Source organism: Plecotus auritus, assembly GCF_963455305.1.
Source record: "Plecotus auritus genome assembly, chromosome: 12".
In the NCBI taxonomy this organism is placed as follows: Eukaryota; Metazoa; Chordata; class Mammalia; order Chiroptera; family Vespertilionidae; genus Plecotus; species Plecotus auritus.
Genome location: NC_137778.1, coordinates 7,216,159 through 7,232,221, shown reverse-complemented (window position 1 = coordinate 7,232,221; position 16,063 = coordinate 7,216,159). Strand labels below are relative to the sequence as shown.

At 52.3% G+C, this 16,063-nt stretch overlaps 1 protein-coding gene across 1 annotated transcript; it reads right to left on the bottom strand.

The window, feature by feature from the left end:
- Positions 1-1,164: 1,164 nt before the first annotated feature.
- Positions 1,165-14,678, bottom strand: VANGL2 (VANGL planar cell polarity protein 2). Its single transcript, XM_080647747.1, has 7 exons — positions 14,548-14,678; positions 14,287-14,407; positions 11,349-11,956; positions 10,457-10,593; positions 9,815-9,950; positions 5,571-5,802; positions 1,165-4,463 (listed from the first exon to the last, which is right to left on the bottom strand). The coding sequence occupies exons 1-7, from the start codon at positions 14,616-14,618 to the stop codon at positions 4,203-4,205; spliced, it is 1,566 nt and encodes a 521-aa protein (XP_080503873.1). The 5' UTR covers positions 14,619-14,678; the 3' UTR covers positions 1,165-4,202.
- Positions 14,679-16,063: the final 1,385 nt, after the last annotated feature.

Below are 16,063 nucleotides of genomic sequence, written 5' to 3'. Positions count from 1 at the left end.
CAGGGGGCCAGTTCACTGTCCCTCAGACAGTTGGAGGGCCGGACTATAGTTTAAAAAAAAACAACTATGAACAAATTCCTATGCGCACTGCAGGCCCGGGACAAGTCGGCTGCTAAGGAGGACAGGCAGCGGCACCCGGCGGGCCGGATACATGTCCTCAGCGGGCCGCATGTGGCCCGCGGGCTGTAGTTTGAGGACGCCTGCTAGATCATTGGGCCTGTCGCATCCTATAGGCTGGATCTTCCTCCAGGACAAGGACCTCATCTCTTGTCCCTGCATCCTCAAAGCCTGGCAAAGCATGAGGTGGGAAGGGGAAGACTGAATCTAGGAAGCAGGTCAGCTCCACACAGGGAAGTGTACATTTGCTTATTTGTTTTAACCTGAAGGAGCTGTTTATGTGCTCAGTATTTTGCTCAAAGTCACAGAGAAGCTTGGGTCTCGATGGAGCGGAAAGGCCATGACCTCTTGCTGATTCTGATATGTGATTACAAGCACAATGCCAACTGGATATTTTCATTTTAAATAAATGACCATTGCTACGCTTTCTTTCGTGCAGTGCCTGAAAGACTGAGGAGATAATGGTAGAAATAAGATATTTAGAAATAAGACATATACTTCAGGGATTTTTCGTAATGTGATGACCTGTCACTGTTGACTAAAATAAATTATTCCCTGAAATTCTTATGGATCTTTCCTTCCTCCTTATCCTAACAACCATCCACCCATCCCCATCTGTCTCTCCTCAGAATAGGCAATTTCCTGTTCCTTCATCTGAGGAACAATGGAGTGATAATGAACTCACACTGCCCCCTCCTGGCCTACCCATTCCCTAACAAGGAGCACATATATCCACTCTTGCCTGACCCTCTTTGCTCTCTATAAAAAAAGAAAAACAACAAAATGCCCCCACAAAAGTCAAATGTCTTTATTTTATATTTTTAAAAAAAGTTTGTACAGTTTTAGTTCCTATGTTAAGAAAAAAAAAATCCCTAAAACTGCCATAATGTTTAGATTCACTGCAAACTGTAAAAACAAGCATTTTATATATTAAAAAAAATTTACATTTTACAATTTTCTACATGCATGCACAAGGTCTCAGTTCTGTAACCCTCCCACCCCCCCCACCCCCAAAAAAAAGGAAAAAAGAAAAAAACCTAGATCCAACAGTAGAAAATTCTACATTTACAATCTCACTTGGAAGGGATTCAAAAAGCTCCCTTCCTTCGCGCACAGAACGAATCACAACAATCACACACCAGGACCAAGTCCATCAGCAGATGCTGCCTGTGGGGAGAGCCGAGGAATGAGAAGACGGACTGACAGACACCACGGAGGGTCAGGGAACTCATCTGGGCCCAACAGAGAAGCAGCACAAACTCTGGGAAATGGATGTTTGAGCTGAGAAGGTCAGGGACCCAATGTCTCTGATGCTTGATGACAAGCACAATGCAGGGTTTGTAAAAGGAATTTGGCGGGGGGGGGGGGGGGGCGGATGAGGGGGGAATGAAGGGCTGAAATGGTGGGGGATGGGAAGAAACATGAGAGATTAAAGGGAATAAACAGATCACGAAGAGTAAGGAAAGGGACCAATGGGGACAGCCGCGGAGTGGCGAGGTAGGTGAAGGAGTGAGGCACAGTGTCCTGGTATGGATGGACGGAGGAGGGTGTGTGTTCCAAAGTGATGAAAAGGAACGCCTAGGCGGTGTGACGGGGCTGCACCAGGATGCCATGAAGTCACAGAAAGAAAGAGCGCTGGGAAGACCCAGCCACTGCATCCCCTGGGGGTGGGGGCAGAGGTGGGCACACCCCCACAGGGAAGAATGAGGAAACCCAGGGAGTGATGGGACAGGAGACAAACGACACTGCTCAGAGGGACTTAGTCAGCTGCACGCCCCACAGCAATTCACAGCATGAAGACAACCTCCCACAGAGGAGAAGAAAGGACACACAGCCACACACTTGACAATTCATCCTGACATTTTAAAAAATAATAATAATAATCAAAGAAGATAAAGATACCACAGTTCTGACGCAAAGGACCAAAACACTATCATTCTCAGTCGCGGCCCTTAGTGCTTATACAGAGAGCTGGGGGGTTTTCTTTTTGCTTTAGGAAAAAGGAATGAAGAAATCACAGTGATTCAACACATGGCAGGTTCTTAAAATAAACACTCCCTGCCCCTAACCCAGGGCAGCAACTAAGACCCCCAATCGTTTCCCTCTCCAACTCAATCTTCCAACCACATGTCCCACTCCTGCCCACAGCGGCAATGACCCCAATCACCATCCAGGCCCCGTTTTCCAGGATAGCGAGGTATTTAGAAATGTGACCCAGAGGGGCTCCTCTAAAACCAGGTCTCGGAAGGAGAGACACCTTCCCAATACACCCAGGAGAGGATGTCCTTCCCTCAGGTCCATCCACAAACCCACAGCCCCAGCGGGAGGCGGACTTCCGGGCCCTGCCTAAGGTCAGCCCTGGCTGAAGAGCCCTTGCTTAGTAAGTGGTGGGGGGTGAGGGGGCGGGGGGGGGGGTGTAGATGTGCTTTTCCAGAAAGGACAGCAGGAGAAACACCAGTCCAGTCGCTAGGCTCCACCAAGCCCAGGACTGCCAGAGAGGAAGCCTCCCTGCTGAGACATCCCTGGGGATCTGACCCCAAGCTGCTCTCTGCAAGGCAACAGCCAGTGAGTTTTCCGGGGGAAGACGGGCCTGTAAAGGGACACTGTGATGTATTTAGAGGGTAAAACCCAGAGGCACACTGAGCCCAGCCACCTTAAAGGTCTGCCACATGGGTCCTGGCTGGAGGTATCTGGATGCGTCCCAGTTCTATCCTCCCCCCACCCCACCCCCTGGCTAAAACTACATGGTTTCAAGGCTCAGATTTACACTGAATCTGTGTATTAGAGGGCCAGCACATTTTGCTCAAAATGAGATGGAAATTCTCAAGAGTTCAGATTGGGTGCAAAGACAGGGAGAGCTAGATGGGGTAAGGGGCTACATACCCACAAAAGGCAGCAATCCTGGTCCTTCACCCCAATACAGAGGGAGACCAGAGCCCAGAGAACCAGGCAGAGGCAGAAGTGGAGGGGACCCTGGCCAGCCAAGGAAGAGAGACCCCTGAGACAAAGAGGTGGACTTAAGGCAGGGGACAAAGAGGAGCTGCTGGCTCCCCCAAGAAAAAGATGAGACAACAGGTCTCTGGAGCTGAAGGAAGAGACATCAAAACTGGAGGTGGCTGGTGAAAGAAAGAACAATGTTTGCCTAAGACCACCGGCGTGGGGCTGGGACCCACAGGCAATTAATTCTGTGTAGGAGTCTACGTGTCATCCTTTGCTGGGAAGGGGAACCTGGCCCACTGAGATGTTCACAGTGGAGGGGGGCAGGGGTCTCTCCTGCCCTTCCCTCAGGGGCTACCCAGGAAAGAGCCATAAAAAGAGGGGACCCAGGAAAGGAGGTCACAGATGGTTTGTCTCAGTGTGCCCGTGGTCACGTGTGACCATACAAGTCAGAAGCAGATGGTGGAGACTTCAGGGTAAAGAAGAGATCTTCCCTTGCCCTGAATATGTATGGCTGAATGCGGGAGGCTCTAACAGCTGGAAGCAAATCACTCTGGCGGGGGACCCCTAACTTTGGGGCGGTGTGGGAGGACACAGGCATGCCCTTGCCCCAAGAACTCAGGATCTGTTGCAGGTGAGTGAGCAGCAGGAGGGGCGGATCGCCTGCCATCTGGAGGTCTCAGGAAGCTGCTGCCCTGGACGAGTTTGGCACCGTGGTTCTCTGCAGTCATGTCTGTGTCCCCCAGAGGCACCTTGTCAGGAGCCACTGGAAAGAACAGCCACGAGAACCTGGGTTCGAGAGTGGGGGCTCAGGAGAGCCCTGTGCACTTTCAGAAAAGACAGTCATCGGGGAGAGGAGAGGGAGGGGGAGAGGCACTGGTTCCTGCAGGGCCTGGAAAGGTACCAAAGTGAGGGGGGCAGAGAGGAGGGAACTTCCCAGGTACTGAGGACAGCAGGATGGTCTCTCCAGGTTCACCTGGGTGAATGAGGAAGAGGGGAGGAGACAGGGTAGGGGTAAGTTAATTCAAGTAAAAAAAAAAAAAAAAAACACGAGAGGGCGAGGGCTGCAGGAAAGGGGCTGGACCGGAGCGCCCAGCCCTTCCCAGCGCCCCAGGAGCCCGTGTCCCACTCCCACTGCTGTGACACCGTCACACCGAGGTCTCAGACTGCAGCCTCATGACAAACTTGTGCGACTTGGGGTCCACAAATTCCTCGGAGAGTTTGAAGAATGGAACCTTCTTGGTGCTGACCACCAGGCTGAAGTCCTGGCGTTTTAAGAGGAAAACAATGCCATCCTTAAGCCCGTTGGTCACCGGCTCCTCGCTCACCAGTGTCCACTGTTTGGCCAGCCAGCGCTCCTTGTGGTACTGGATAGTCGGTCCGGCTGCCAGGTACCGCTCCAGGAAGGCCTGAGAAGGAGAGAAGGAGCCGCGTCAGAAGCTCTCCCACCCACCCGCCATCCTGCATACCCTGGGGCTCCGCTTCCAAAGGTGGCCAGCACGCCCCAGCTCACTGGGCATTGGGTCTCAGAATGTCATAGCGGGAGGAAGGCTGAGATTATCTGTGTCAGACCCTTGCTTTATAAACGAGGAAGTGGGAGCCCACAGAGGTGATGGGGCTCAGCAGGGTCGGGACTGGAACTCAGCTCTCTTAACACCATGCTCTGCTCTTCCCCCTTACACCACGGGATGGTCCAGGCAAGCCTTCCCGCATTCCTCCTTCCTTTCCACCCAGCTGTCATGGTTAGTGACGAGCAGGTGTGCACCAGCAGAAAGCTGGAGGTGTCCTGGTTAAAGTGCAGTATCTTTCGTCACCCATGCACCAAGGATGGCTCAGGGGAAGCAAGACTAGGAAGTGGGCAAAGAGTGGAGGGGTGGCTAATGGCTTAAAATGGTTCAAAGAGAACAACAACAAAAATAAATCTGCTGGAAGTGAAGGGGTGAACGTGGAATTTTAGATCTGGACATTTCAGCGCTTTTCTAAAGATGAGAAAGAGACTCAACCTTTCCCCAAATGGTCCCAAAGCTCTCCCTTCTCCTCACCACTAAGAACTTTAGCCCAGCCAAAACCGGTTTGGCTCAGTGGATAGAGCGTCGGCCTGCGGACTGAAAGGTCCCAGGTTCGATGCCGGTCAAGGGCATGTACCTTGGTTGCGGGCACATCCCCAGTAGGAGATGTGCAGGAGGCAGCTGATCGATGTTTCTCTCTCATCGATGTTTCTAACTCTCTATTCCTCTCCCTTCCTCTCTGTAAAAAATCAATAAAATATATTTAAAAACAAACAAACAAACAAAAAAAGAACTTTAGCCCATGCAGAGATGGGTGGATGGGGCAGAAATGAGAGAAGAGACTATAAGAAGGTTGGGGGAAGGAAGAGAGAGAGAGAGAGAGAGAGAGAGAGAGAGAGAGAGAGAGAGAGAGAGAGTAAAGGAAGAAATGAGAGAATATGGGGAAGGGGGCTGGAAAGAAGGGCCAGCACTAGAGGAAGCAGAGAATGCCGGGCAGAGCAGGCCCACCTTGGGCGTCATGTCGTGTGTGATGCAGAACTCCAGGTGCTGCAGGATGCTCTCCATGGTGTGGTAAGGCTGCTGCTTGGTGGTCCGGAGGTACTTCTGCATGGCTCGGGCCATGGATGCGAAGATGGCCTGGGCTGCCTCCCGCGGGTCCATCACCTCCCTGGGGTTCTTCTGCTCCTCTTCCTGCAGCCGCTTAATGTGAGTGAAGGCCTCCTCCACCGCCACCACAAGCCTAGGGGACAGGAGGGTCTGCAGCGGACGCCCACCTCTCATCCTCCCCCAGCTCCAGCCCTCCAGTAGCCAGAACAAGCTCAGGCCTTTGTGCTCTTGAGGAAGCAATAGGAACCCATGTGCAGCCTAGGCCTGGGCTTTGGGGACTATGTGTATTCGCATAAGCGTATGCTGTTGAGGGAGGGGGAGGGATTTTCCCCACTGGGGACAGGAAACAGCTGTAGAGCTCAGTGAGCACAGCCCAGGGACTCAGAGAGCATTCGAATGTCAAACCCGGAGAGACAACTAAGAACTGTGCTATGGGGAAGACCAGCATTGCAGCAAACGCTAAGAAAAGCCTTCTTAAATAAGATGCTCAAATCATACTTCATGGTTGGGGGCTGGGGGGGTTAATAGATACAACTACACCAAAATGACAGATTTCTATTCAACCACAACAGCATGGACAACATTAATGAAAATCTCTTGGGGCACAGGATAGGGTGGAATGCAAAGAATCTGCTACAAATCAAGAAGAAAATGGCAAAACACTACAGAAAAAATGGGCAAAGGAGATGAATAAACATTCACAAGAGGCCTAAAAGGCTAAAAAAAAAATCTATGAATTAATCACTTGCTAGTGATCAGAGATATTTAAAATGTTAATAAGATATCCAACAAAATGAAAAAAAATTAGGAAGATGACTATAATCCAAATATTGGTTAGGATGTTGTGTGGAGTCAATGAACTACTCTGCAAAGATAGGATGGCACACGTTGCATATTGTAGGCAACATCAGTGAATCTCAGAAACACAGTGTTAAAGGGGAACAGGAAAAATAAGCCAATTTACATTCAAAGCAGAGAGAGACACACACTAACACCAATATTCGGAAGCCCTTCAAATAGCTTAAAACGGGATCTTGGGCTAAGTAAACCTGTGCATCCCGACAGGTTATCTGTGTACACTGACAGTCCCTCTGTTTATTCTTTTGCTTCTCCTAATTGTCTCGTCAAGTTCCTTTGGAAATGATCTTCTTGTCTCAGGTGAACCAAGGGGAAAAGTTTTCCTCTGCTTACACCCCAGGTAATGGGGAAGGAAAGGGTCCCTTTGGTGGTGGCCGTGGAGAAGACCCAAAGACCTTAGGCAAGGCAGAAGGCAAGGGAGCAGGGGACATCTCTGGTTTCCTTCCATGAGAGCGCCTTCTACGACAGCTGGAAACACACTGGAATGCTGCAGAAATGGGGTTGATGATCTTTGATCTAGTGCAGAGGACACCAGGCTTGTGGGAGGACAGGCTAAGCACTACCTTCCTCCCTTGAGACCTGGAGATCCGTGTGGGAGGAGGGGCCTGAGACCTTCTGTTCCTCCCTGTAAAAATCCCGACAGACCCAGGTGGGACCTGACAGCAGTTGGCAGCAAGAAAGATTCTTCAGGTGTGACTTAAATTCACATAATAATGTGAATGGGAAAAAGGAAGCAGTGGGGACAGCCTTTATGAATTTACCAAGATTTGGCACTAGACCCTCATTTTTGCAGGTAAAAATGTACCATCTGCTGAGCAGCTTTCAAGATCTGCTGGTAGGAGATCTCATCAGCCTCAGTCCCGCTGTCGCAGGGCAGGTTCACATCCTTTCACTGGGTCCCTGGCCCACTGTGGTAGGTGCAATTCAAAGGTACCTCCATCCACCTCTGCCAGGTTCCCACTCCTGATCATTCAATAACATCAGCACATTTTGAGGATAAAATTAAAGTGTCAAATCAGCTGACTTTAAAATACAACATTGGGTCCATCGGGTGTGGTTCAGTGGTTGAGCATCGACCCATGAACCAAGAGGTCACTGGTTTGATTCCCAGTCAGGGCACATGCTCGGTTATGGGCTTGATCCTCCATATGGGGCATGCAGGAGGCAGCCGATCAATGATGTTTCTCTCTCATCCATGTTTTTATCTCTCTATCTATCCCTCTCCTTCCTCTCTTTCTAAAAAAAATCAATAGAAAATATTTTAAAAAATAATAATACGAGATTGGACCAGTGATCTGTCAATATGGAAACATAGATAAACACAATACTCACTGCCACATCAAAATTACAACTAAAATACAGAACAACCATCATTCAGAACCACCTGAAATCTAGCTGAATGGAAATCTTACAACTAGGGAATTAAAGAAGAGGCACATCAAGACTGGTAGACGGGATGGAGACTCGGGGCAGAATCAAGGAACCGGCTGGTGCCACACTCACATGTGGTAGTTTAATATCAGGAGGGAGCCCAGCCGGTGTGGCTCAGAAATTGAGCATTGACCCATGAACCAGGAGGTCTCAGTTTGATTTCCGGTCAGAGCAAATGCCCAGGTTGCAGGCTCGATCCCCAGTAAGGAGTATGCAGGAGGCAGCCAATTGGTGATTCTCTCTCATCATTGATGTTTCTATCTCTCTCTCTCCCTCTGTCATCCTCTCTGAAATCAATAAAAACATATTTTTTTAAAAAAAGAACAGCAAAAAGAAAAAAGAATCCAAAAATATAAAGATAATGTAAGGAGCCTCTGGGACAACTTCAAGTGTACCAGCATTCGCGTCATGGGGGTGCCGGAAGGAGAAAAGAGGGAGCAAGAAATTGAAACCTATTTGAAAAAACAATGACAGAAAACTTCTCTAACCTGGTGAAGGAACTAGACATACAAGTCCAGGAAGTGCAGAAAGTCCCAAACAAGATGAACCCAAAGAGGCCCACACCAAGACACATCATAATTAAAATGCCAAATATTAAAGACAAAGAGAATCATAAAAGCAGCAAGAGAAAAGCAGTTAGTTACCTACAAGGGAGCACCCATATGACTGTCAGCTGATTTATCAACAGAAACTTTGCAAGGCAGAAGGAGTGGCAAGAAATATTCAAAGTGATAAAAAGCAAGGCCCTACAACCAAGATTACTCTACCCAGCAAAGTTATCATTTAGACTTGAAGGTCAGATAAAGAGCTTCCCAGACAAAAAAAAAGTTAAAGGAATTCATCACCACCAAAGCAGTATTACATGAAATGTTAAAGGGGCTTCTTTAAGAAGAAAAAGAAAAGAAAAAAAAAGATAAACTTTGAACAATAAAATGGTAATAAATACATATCTATCAACAATTGAATCTAAAAATCAAAATAAACAGCCCTGGCTGGGTTTGCTCAGTGGATAGAGCGTTGGCCTGCGGACTGAAGGGTCCCAGGTTCAATTCCCATCAAGGGCACATGCCCAGGTTGCAGGCTCGATCCCAGTAGGGGGCGGGAAGCTGATCAATGATTCTCCCTCATCATTGATGTTTCTCTCTCTCTCTCCCTCTCCCTTCCTCTTTGAAATCAATAAAAATAAAATTAAAAAATAAATAAAAACAAACAAACGAGCAGAACAGAAACAGACTCACAGATACAGAGAACATTTTGAAGGTTGCCAAGTGGGAGGCAGTTGAGGGAATGAGTGAAAAAGGTGAAGGGATTGAGAAGTACAAATTAGTCACAGCCCATGGACACAGACAATAAACGGGTGAAGTCCTGGGATGGGTGAGAGATGGGTAATACTCTCAATAATAAAATAAACTTAAAAAGAGATTCACCTATCATGTGAAAATAAATAAAATACGAGATTGTTATGGTGGACCTGATCTTATCATGTGAGCCCTTCCAAAGCAGTTTTTTCGGGCTAGAGAGCCCCTCAAGAAGAAAGCAAACTGCATGTTGTGAATTGCCAGGTGACAAGGTTCTGCCAGCAACCAGTGAGCCTGGAAGACAACCCAGGCTCAAATTTCAGCCTGTGAGACCTGAATGGAGGTCCAATGAACCCCAGCTGACACGGGGACTGTGAGGGAATAGATGTGTGTTGTTTTACAGAGCTGCCTTCATAGCGATTGGCTTTGGCAACAACAGAACACGAATATACACCCTCACCCTTATCACTGCTCACTTGTCTATTTCCAATAGTTACAGAAACCTGATGGCCTTCCTCTCCTGAGCCCATCCACACCTACTGCCCCCCAGGGACCTACCTGGCCCTCCGCTTGCGCACCCTCCGCTCGTGCTCTGCCTCCTCATAGTAGTACTCATTGTGGCTGTTGTCCCGCCTCCGGGCTGCCGCAGCAATCACAGCCCGGGACTGGCCCGTGGAATTGTTGGTGCTGTTTTCTGCACAGGAGCAGGAGAGAAAGGGGATGGTCACTGGGGAGCATGGCCTTGCTTCTCGCTGCAGGAAGTCTGGAGACAGCAATCTGACACATCTGAGGAAGCTGTGACCACCCCCAACAATACTTCCTGTTCCCAACCCTCGTGGCCACTTCTGGGAGAGACCCACAGGAAACAAGGTGGCACTGGAGTTAGAAGCTCTGCACATGTTCCTCGCCAGTGCAGGAGGTTCTGGAGCTCAGAGAGCCGAGGGCTTAGGACCAGGGCAGATGAGCAGACGCAGAGGAGTCAGACTGGGGGATACACCATGGCATAAAGGGACAGCAAGTAGGATCAGCAGCTAAGGCCAGCCACCTGGAGTCAAGGCAAAGGACAGAACAGAAGAGTCTGGGACAAGGGCCGAGGAAAGGAGAAAGCGAGGGAAGGAGGGGGCGAGAGAAACAGGGCGGAGGTAGTTTGGAGTCCTGCTTGGGAAGAGACGAGGAGGGCTGAGGAGCAGGGCCGCTCACCCTCTCCGAGGGAATACACCTTGAAGCCAGACACTTTCTTGGCCAGGACGGACTTGGGCAGGTTGAGAAGGGCAGGGTTGTAGACGGGAAAGTCATGGTAATACTTCTCCAGGATCCACACTGCCACGCGTTGGATGCTGTGGGGGAGACACAGGAGGGGAAGGGAGCAGGGACAGACAAGGGGCGTAGGGGAAGGGAGACATCAGGGCAGGTTGGTAGGGCAGGAAAGGACACGGGACAGGGACAAGCTGCTTCCAAGAAGCCTGGCTCAGGGCCTGAGGTCTACTTACCAGGTTCCCACGCCTTCCCCAGGGCTGGGCCTCCTAGTCCTTCCCTGCCGTACTGAAGCCCAGGGGAGAAAGGCATTGGGCCTGGGTCCCCAGCCAAGGGTCACTCATCCCTTTCAGGATTCCCCCCAAGATTCCCTATAGGATCAGGAAGTGCTCCTGACACTCTGCATGGTCTGGGAGCGTCCTGCCCACAGTGTGGGTGGGGAGGGCTGAACAGCTTTCCTCATTATCTTTTGCTCTGAGGGTCCCTCCTCTGGCCACCTCATCTCAGTGACCACTCACCCTGTGATCACAAGAGGCTGTGCCTCCAAGAAAGAAATAGTAAAGTCATTCCCCAAAGCCTGTTTGTGCCACAGCTTTCCCTCTTGGGCCCACCCCTCTCCAAGATCTCTGATTGTCTGTTGTCTGTTCACCCCATCTTGTCTCAGGACCCTGCGCATCAAGCTGCAAACACTGTCAAAAACACACTATGTGCAAAGTACTGAACTTCTCACCACGTGGCCCTCCCAGCCCAGCACCTCCAGCCCCATCGTCGCACTACCTGCCCTGCCGTCCCCGCAGCCTCCACCCCAGGCCCGCTGCCTGCTCCCAGGCGCTCATACCTGAGATGGCCCACGTTGTAGAAGCGGCTGGCGCCGTCAGTGGAGCGCACGACCTTGAGTGTGAACTGAGGCTGCAGCTGGCGCAGCTCCAGCAGGACCACCGCCAGGTAGTGCACGAAGAGCAGGGCGTCCACCAGCGACACGGCGAACTGCACCACGCCCTGGTAGCTGCGCTCCCGGGCGTCCAGGATGCGCACCCCGTAGAAGAGCCAGTAGGAGACCACGAGCAGGAAGACAAGCACCATGAGCAGGGCACGCAGCACGAAGACGCGCGGCAGCGAGGCCTTGGGACGGCGGAAGAACAGGGCCCAGCTGCCCAGCAGCAGGATGAGCAGCTTGAAGGCCACGGAGATGAAGAGGCCCTCGCAGGCTGTCCCACAGGGCTCCAGCTCCTCCCGCCACAGCAGAGGGGGCAGCAGCAGGAAGGCCAGCGGCGTGAGGAAGGAGAGCAGCGCCAGCGTGGTGCCGGCAGCCACCCCCAGGTGACGGGAGCAGTCCAGTGGGACACTGTCCTCCATGTCCTTGGCGATCCGCGTGAGGTCATCGTGGGAGATGCTGTGCTCTGAAGTACCTGTGACTACTGTGGTCGTTTCCCCCCAGTTGTCATCCTACAGCAATGGGGGCGAGGAGAACAGGAGAGAGGGCGCGGGGAGAAAGACAGAGGGAAGCGCGGGAGAGGAGAGGGAGGAAGAAGAGAGGGTAGTCAGCCAGGATGAAGCCATCAGAGCAGGGGTCCTCAAACTATGGCCCACAGGGCCACATGCGGCCCACCGAGGACATTTATCCGGCCTGCCAGGTGCCGCTGCCTGTCCTGCTTAGCAGCCGACTTGTCCTGGGCCCGCAGTGGGCATAGGAATTTGTTCATAGTTTTTTTTGTGTGTTTTTTTTTTAAATATTTTATTGATTTTTTACAGAGAGGAAAGGGAGAGGATAGATAGTTAGAAACATTGATGAGAGAGAAACATCTGATCAGCTGCCTCCTGCACACCTCCCACTGGGGATGTGCCTGCAACCCAGGTACATGCCCTTAACCGGAATCGAACCTGGGACCCTTCAGTCCGCAGGCCGACGCTCTATCCACTGAGCCAAACCGGTCAGGGTCATAGTTTTTTTTTTTAAACTATAGTCCGGCCCTCCAACGGTCTGAGGGACAGTGAACTGGCCCCCTGTTTAAAAAGTTTGAGGACCCCTGCATCAGAGGGACAGAGCGCACTGCGTCCACGCCGGGCCTCTGCAAGAAGAGGACACCTGAGACCTGGGCCTGGGGGGTCTTCACACTGGTCAGCAGGGCAGCAAAAACTGCACATGCGCAGATGACCCTCAGAGCAGAGGGCACAAGAGAGATGCCAAGGGAGCTGCTCGACAGTGACTGGGACCTGAGGTCACACTCATCAGACAAAGCAGCAAGAGACCTGCAATGCCAGGTGAAGGAAGAAACGCCTATTCTCCGGGCACTAAGAGCCACTGGAGGCTTCGAAGCGAGTGACTGACAAAAGCAGTGTGGTGAGGAAAAGGAGACACTGGGGGAAGGGGGAGGGGAATGGGGAGGGGGAGGGGGACGATCAATGCAGGTGTGAGGACATGGTCAGACTAGGATCGCTCTGGCTCTGTGGTCTGCCCAGCCAGCTCTGCTGGGCCAGCTCCATGCCCACAGCACAGGGGCTGCCTCTTCCTGGAGGCAAGGGGGTGGACAGGCTGGGGCCCCCAGATGCCTTCCTGAGGGGGGTCCACTCAAGCTGTTTCTCTGAAGAGGCTACATGCCATCTCACAGAGGAGCCCAAGACTCTAAGTGGAGCAGTGTTCATGCTCTCCACTCCTGGGCCGCCTGGGGTATGGAGTCACATCCTACACTGGGGATTTAGGTTACACGGCAGAGACCTGGGGCCTGCCTGGCAGAGTCCGTGATTGAGACACTGAGGAGGCTCCTCTCCCACGGACAAGAGAAGAGTCCGAACTGAAAGGAGGAAGTGGATGCACTGACCACTTTCAGCTCAGAGACAGGGTCCACTCCTCACCCAGACACATGGCCTACCCTCCCAAGGATCGAGGCTTGGGAACTCCTCCCAACAGCAGGTGAGCCTACCACATCTCAGGGTCACCTCAAGATCTCAGGAGGCCAAGTCTCAGGGAGAAGACAGCATTGCAGAAGAGGGAGAAAAAGCATTTGCATCTGCTATTGCTCTGTCCCCAAGATCCAGGAATTCCCAATGTCAGTCACAACAAGTTCTTGTGAGAAAAAAAAGGGGGGGAGGTTGGGAATTCCCTGCCCCATAAGATGCTCTCAAAAAGAAAGAGGAGGAATGAGACAACCTAGTCATCTCACATCCTAGCTCTGCCCTATTCTCGCACTGTATTCTGCCACTGACCTCCCTAGCAGGTGAGCACAGCGGGCCACAGAGGTTAAAGCAGGAGTATCCGTGTCCTGGAGAACTCTTCCCAGCCTCGGCTCCACACCCCAGCCTCACTTCTCCACCCTCCCCTTTCTCCATCCACTCCTCCCACATCTCATTTACCCAACACCCAGGCGATGCTGTTCTACAGGCCGACACCAGAGGGTGCCAGAGTGCCCACGCCTTAAAGCTTCAAAGAAAACTCAGGGCTGCCCATACCCCAGGCCCCATCCAGCCCCCACCCTCCTATTCTAGATTCCCAGGAGCCAGACTGACCAGCATTGGCCAGAGGAACCAGGGAATCCCCTACACAGCCTCGGTCCCCCCCACCTCTCTGAAGATGAGGAATAAAGAGACTGCTGCTTCCAACGGGATTTCTACTGAAATTCCCTCAATTCCACTGAAACAGTGTCTGACCCTGGGACAGACACACACGCCCTTCCAGATCTGGGTCAGTTTCCCAGCCCCTCCCCTCTGGTGGACCTCCAGCTTCGCCAAGGGTCAGTCTGGAAACACCCAACCTGCACCTCATCCCCCCCGACACTCACCCGCTCATCCCCTCGAGTGGACTCATTGTCCAGCAGGGGCTCCCCTGGAGCCTGGATTGTCACCGACTTATCCCCACGGCTCCCATCTCGGCTCTTAGAGCGGTGTCGGTCCCGTCGGTCCCTGCAGCAGAGGCCAGGGGAACAGGCACAGAAGGTCAAGGGGAGGACCTGGGTCTCCTCACAACCACTCCCACCCCACCACCCACCCCCGCGCGTACCCACCGCTGGAGCCTCCCAACCTCCCCCTGCCACCTGTGTCACCTGTGCTTCCGGGAGCTGCGGGAGTGGCCCGACTTGTAGGAATAGCCCGAGTACTGGGACTCGGTGTCCATGGCGTCGGAACGCCGCGCCTTGTAGCGCTCCAGGGCCACAGGCTGGGGCCTTTGGGGGGGCCCCACAGCCACCTCCTTCAGCACTGGCTTCTTCAAGCCGAAGGGCACCTTCAGGAAATCAACCGTCACCCTGAGGGACTCTATCTTGCTGGACGGGTGGGCTTGTCTCAGAGAAAATCAAGTGACGGCCCCTAGGGAGAGAAAGCAGCTCGTGAGGGGTAGGAGGTCCTGTGGGGGGTCAGCACAAAGGAAGACCACCCCGAATGGCAGCCACAGCAAGCTGTGAGCCTGGCCACTGCCTGAGACTCTAACATCCAGGTTCCTGCTCTATCCAGGCGCCCAGTGCCTCCTGCCCAGCATCCTGGAAACAGCCCCTCCCCAGACTGTGCCAAGGGCTCAGGGTGGAGGAAGATGCCAGCAAAGGCCTCCCAGAGTGACCCAACGCTGCAGGGGAGACCCAGGGCAATGCTTTCCTATTCTCAGCCAGGGAAACTGAGGCTCAGAGAGGGTAGTGCTGGCCAGGCCAACAGGCTGGACCAACGGAGACCCACCCACAGATCAGGAAAGCAACTGGCTTCTGTCCAGGAACTATCCCAGGCCTCTTCTTCACCTGCAGTAATGGCCCCACCTCACAGCTTCTGAGTCTGCCCACAGGGGGCTGTCTATGACTATTCTCTTGACACCATCTCCCCAGCATCTACAGCAAACACACCTATAGCTATGGTCCAGGTCAGGTTGGCTGCTCCCCTGGAGGCTGTCTGTGTGTTTGTGCACGTATGTACCAGGAGGGGTGAGGGATGGCAAGTAGTGAGGGTTCAGGGAAGCCAAAGGCCAAACATCCTGAAATCAGCAAGATGGTGAGTTTATCTGTCTATCTGTGGGCTAAGGGGCAGCATCTTTCCCCTACACGTGCACATTCTCATTCTGCAGAGGACAATGACCTCTCCTTCCCACCTTTTCCCAACTCTCACCCAAAGCCTGCTCCTTCTTCAGAGCTGCCCCCAGCCCTTCTCAGAAGCCCCGCCCCCCACCCCCACCTACTCGAGCACCCAATATTCTATCATCCCCTCTGACCCCGACCCCACCAATCATCATCATGCACTGAGTGCTTATGCCTGAGCTTCACTCGCTGAGTCATCAACTCTTTCTTGGGCACCTACGAAGAACTATGCACAGTGGGTATCCAGTGGTGAAACAGGCCCCGAGTTTACAGTCCGGTGGGGCAGGTGTACACTGAGCAAGAAAACAGGTGAGTATAAATGACTCACTGTAGACTGATGAACGGAGAAGACCAGGAACCTATGAGAGACAACGCTGGGGAGGAGGGGCTACTTTAAACCGGGTGGCTCTGGAAAGTCTTTCTGAGAAAATGACGCCTACTAGTAAGCCTGAAGGAGGGCAGGAGTTAACCAGGCAGCGTGGAAGGGGAGCCATGGAGCAGAGAA

Coding starts and splice junctions, on each gene's coding strand:
- VANGL2 (XM_080647747.1), bottom strand. CDS start 14,618: ATGGACACCGAGTCCCAGTACTCGGGCTATTCCTACAAGTCGGGCCAC. Junction 9,951..10,456: donor GGTGTATTCCCTCGGAGAGG/GTGAGCGGCCCT, acceptor GCTCCTGTGCAG/AAAACAGCACCAACAATTCC. Junction 4,464..5,570: donor CACACGACATGACGCCCAAG/GTGGGCCTGCTC, acceptor TCTCCTTCTCAG/GCCTTCCTGGAGCGGTACCT.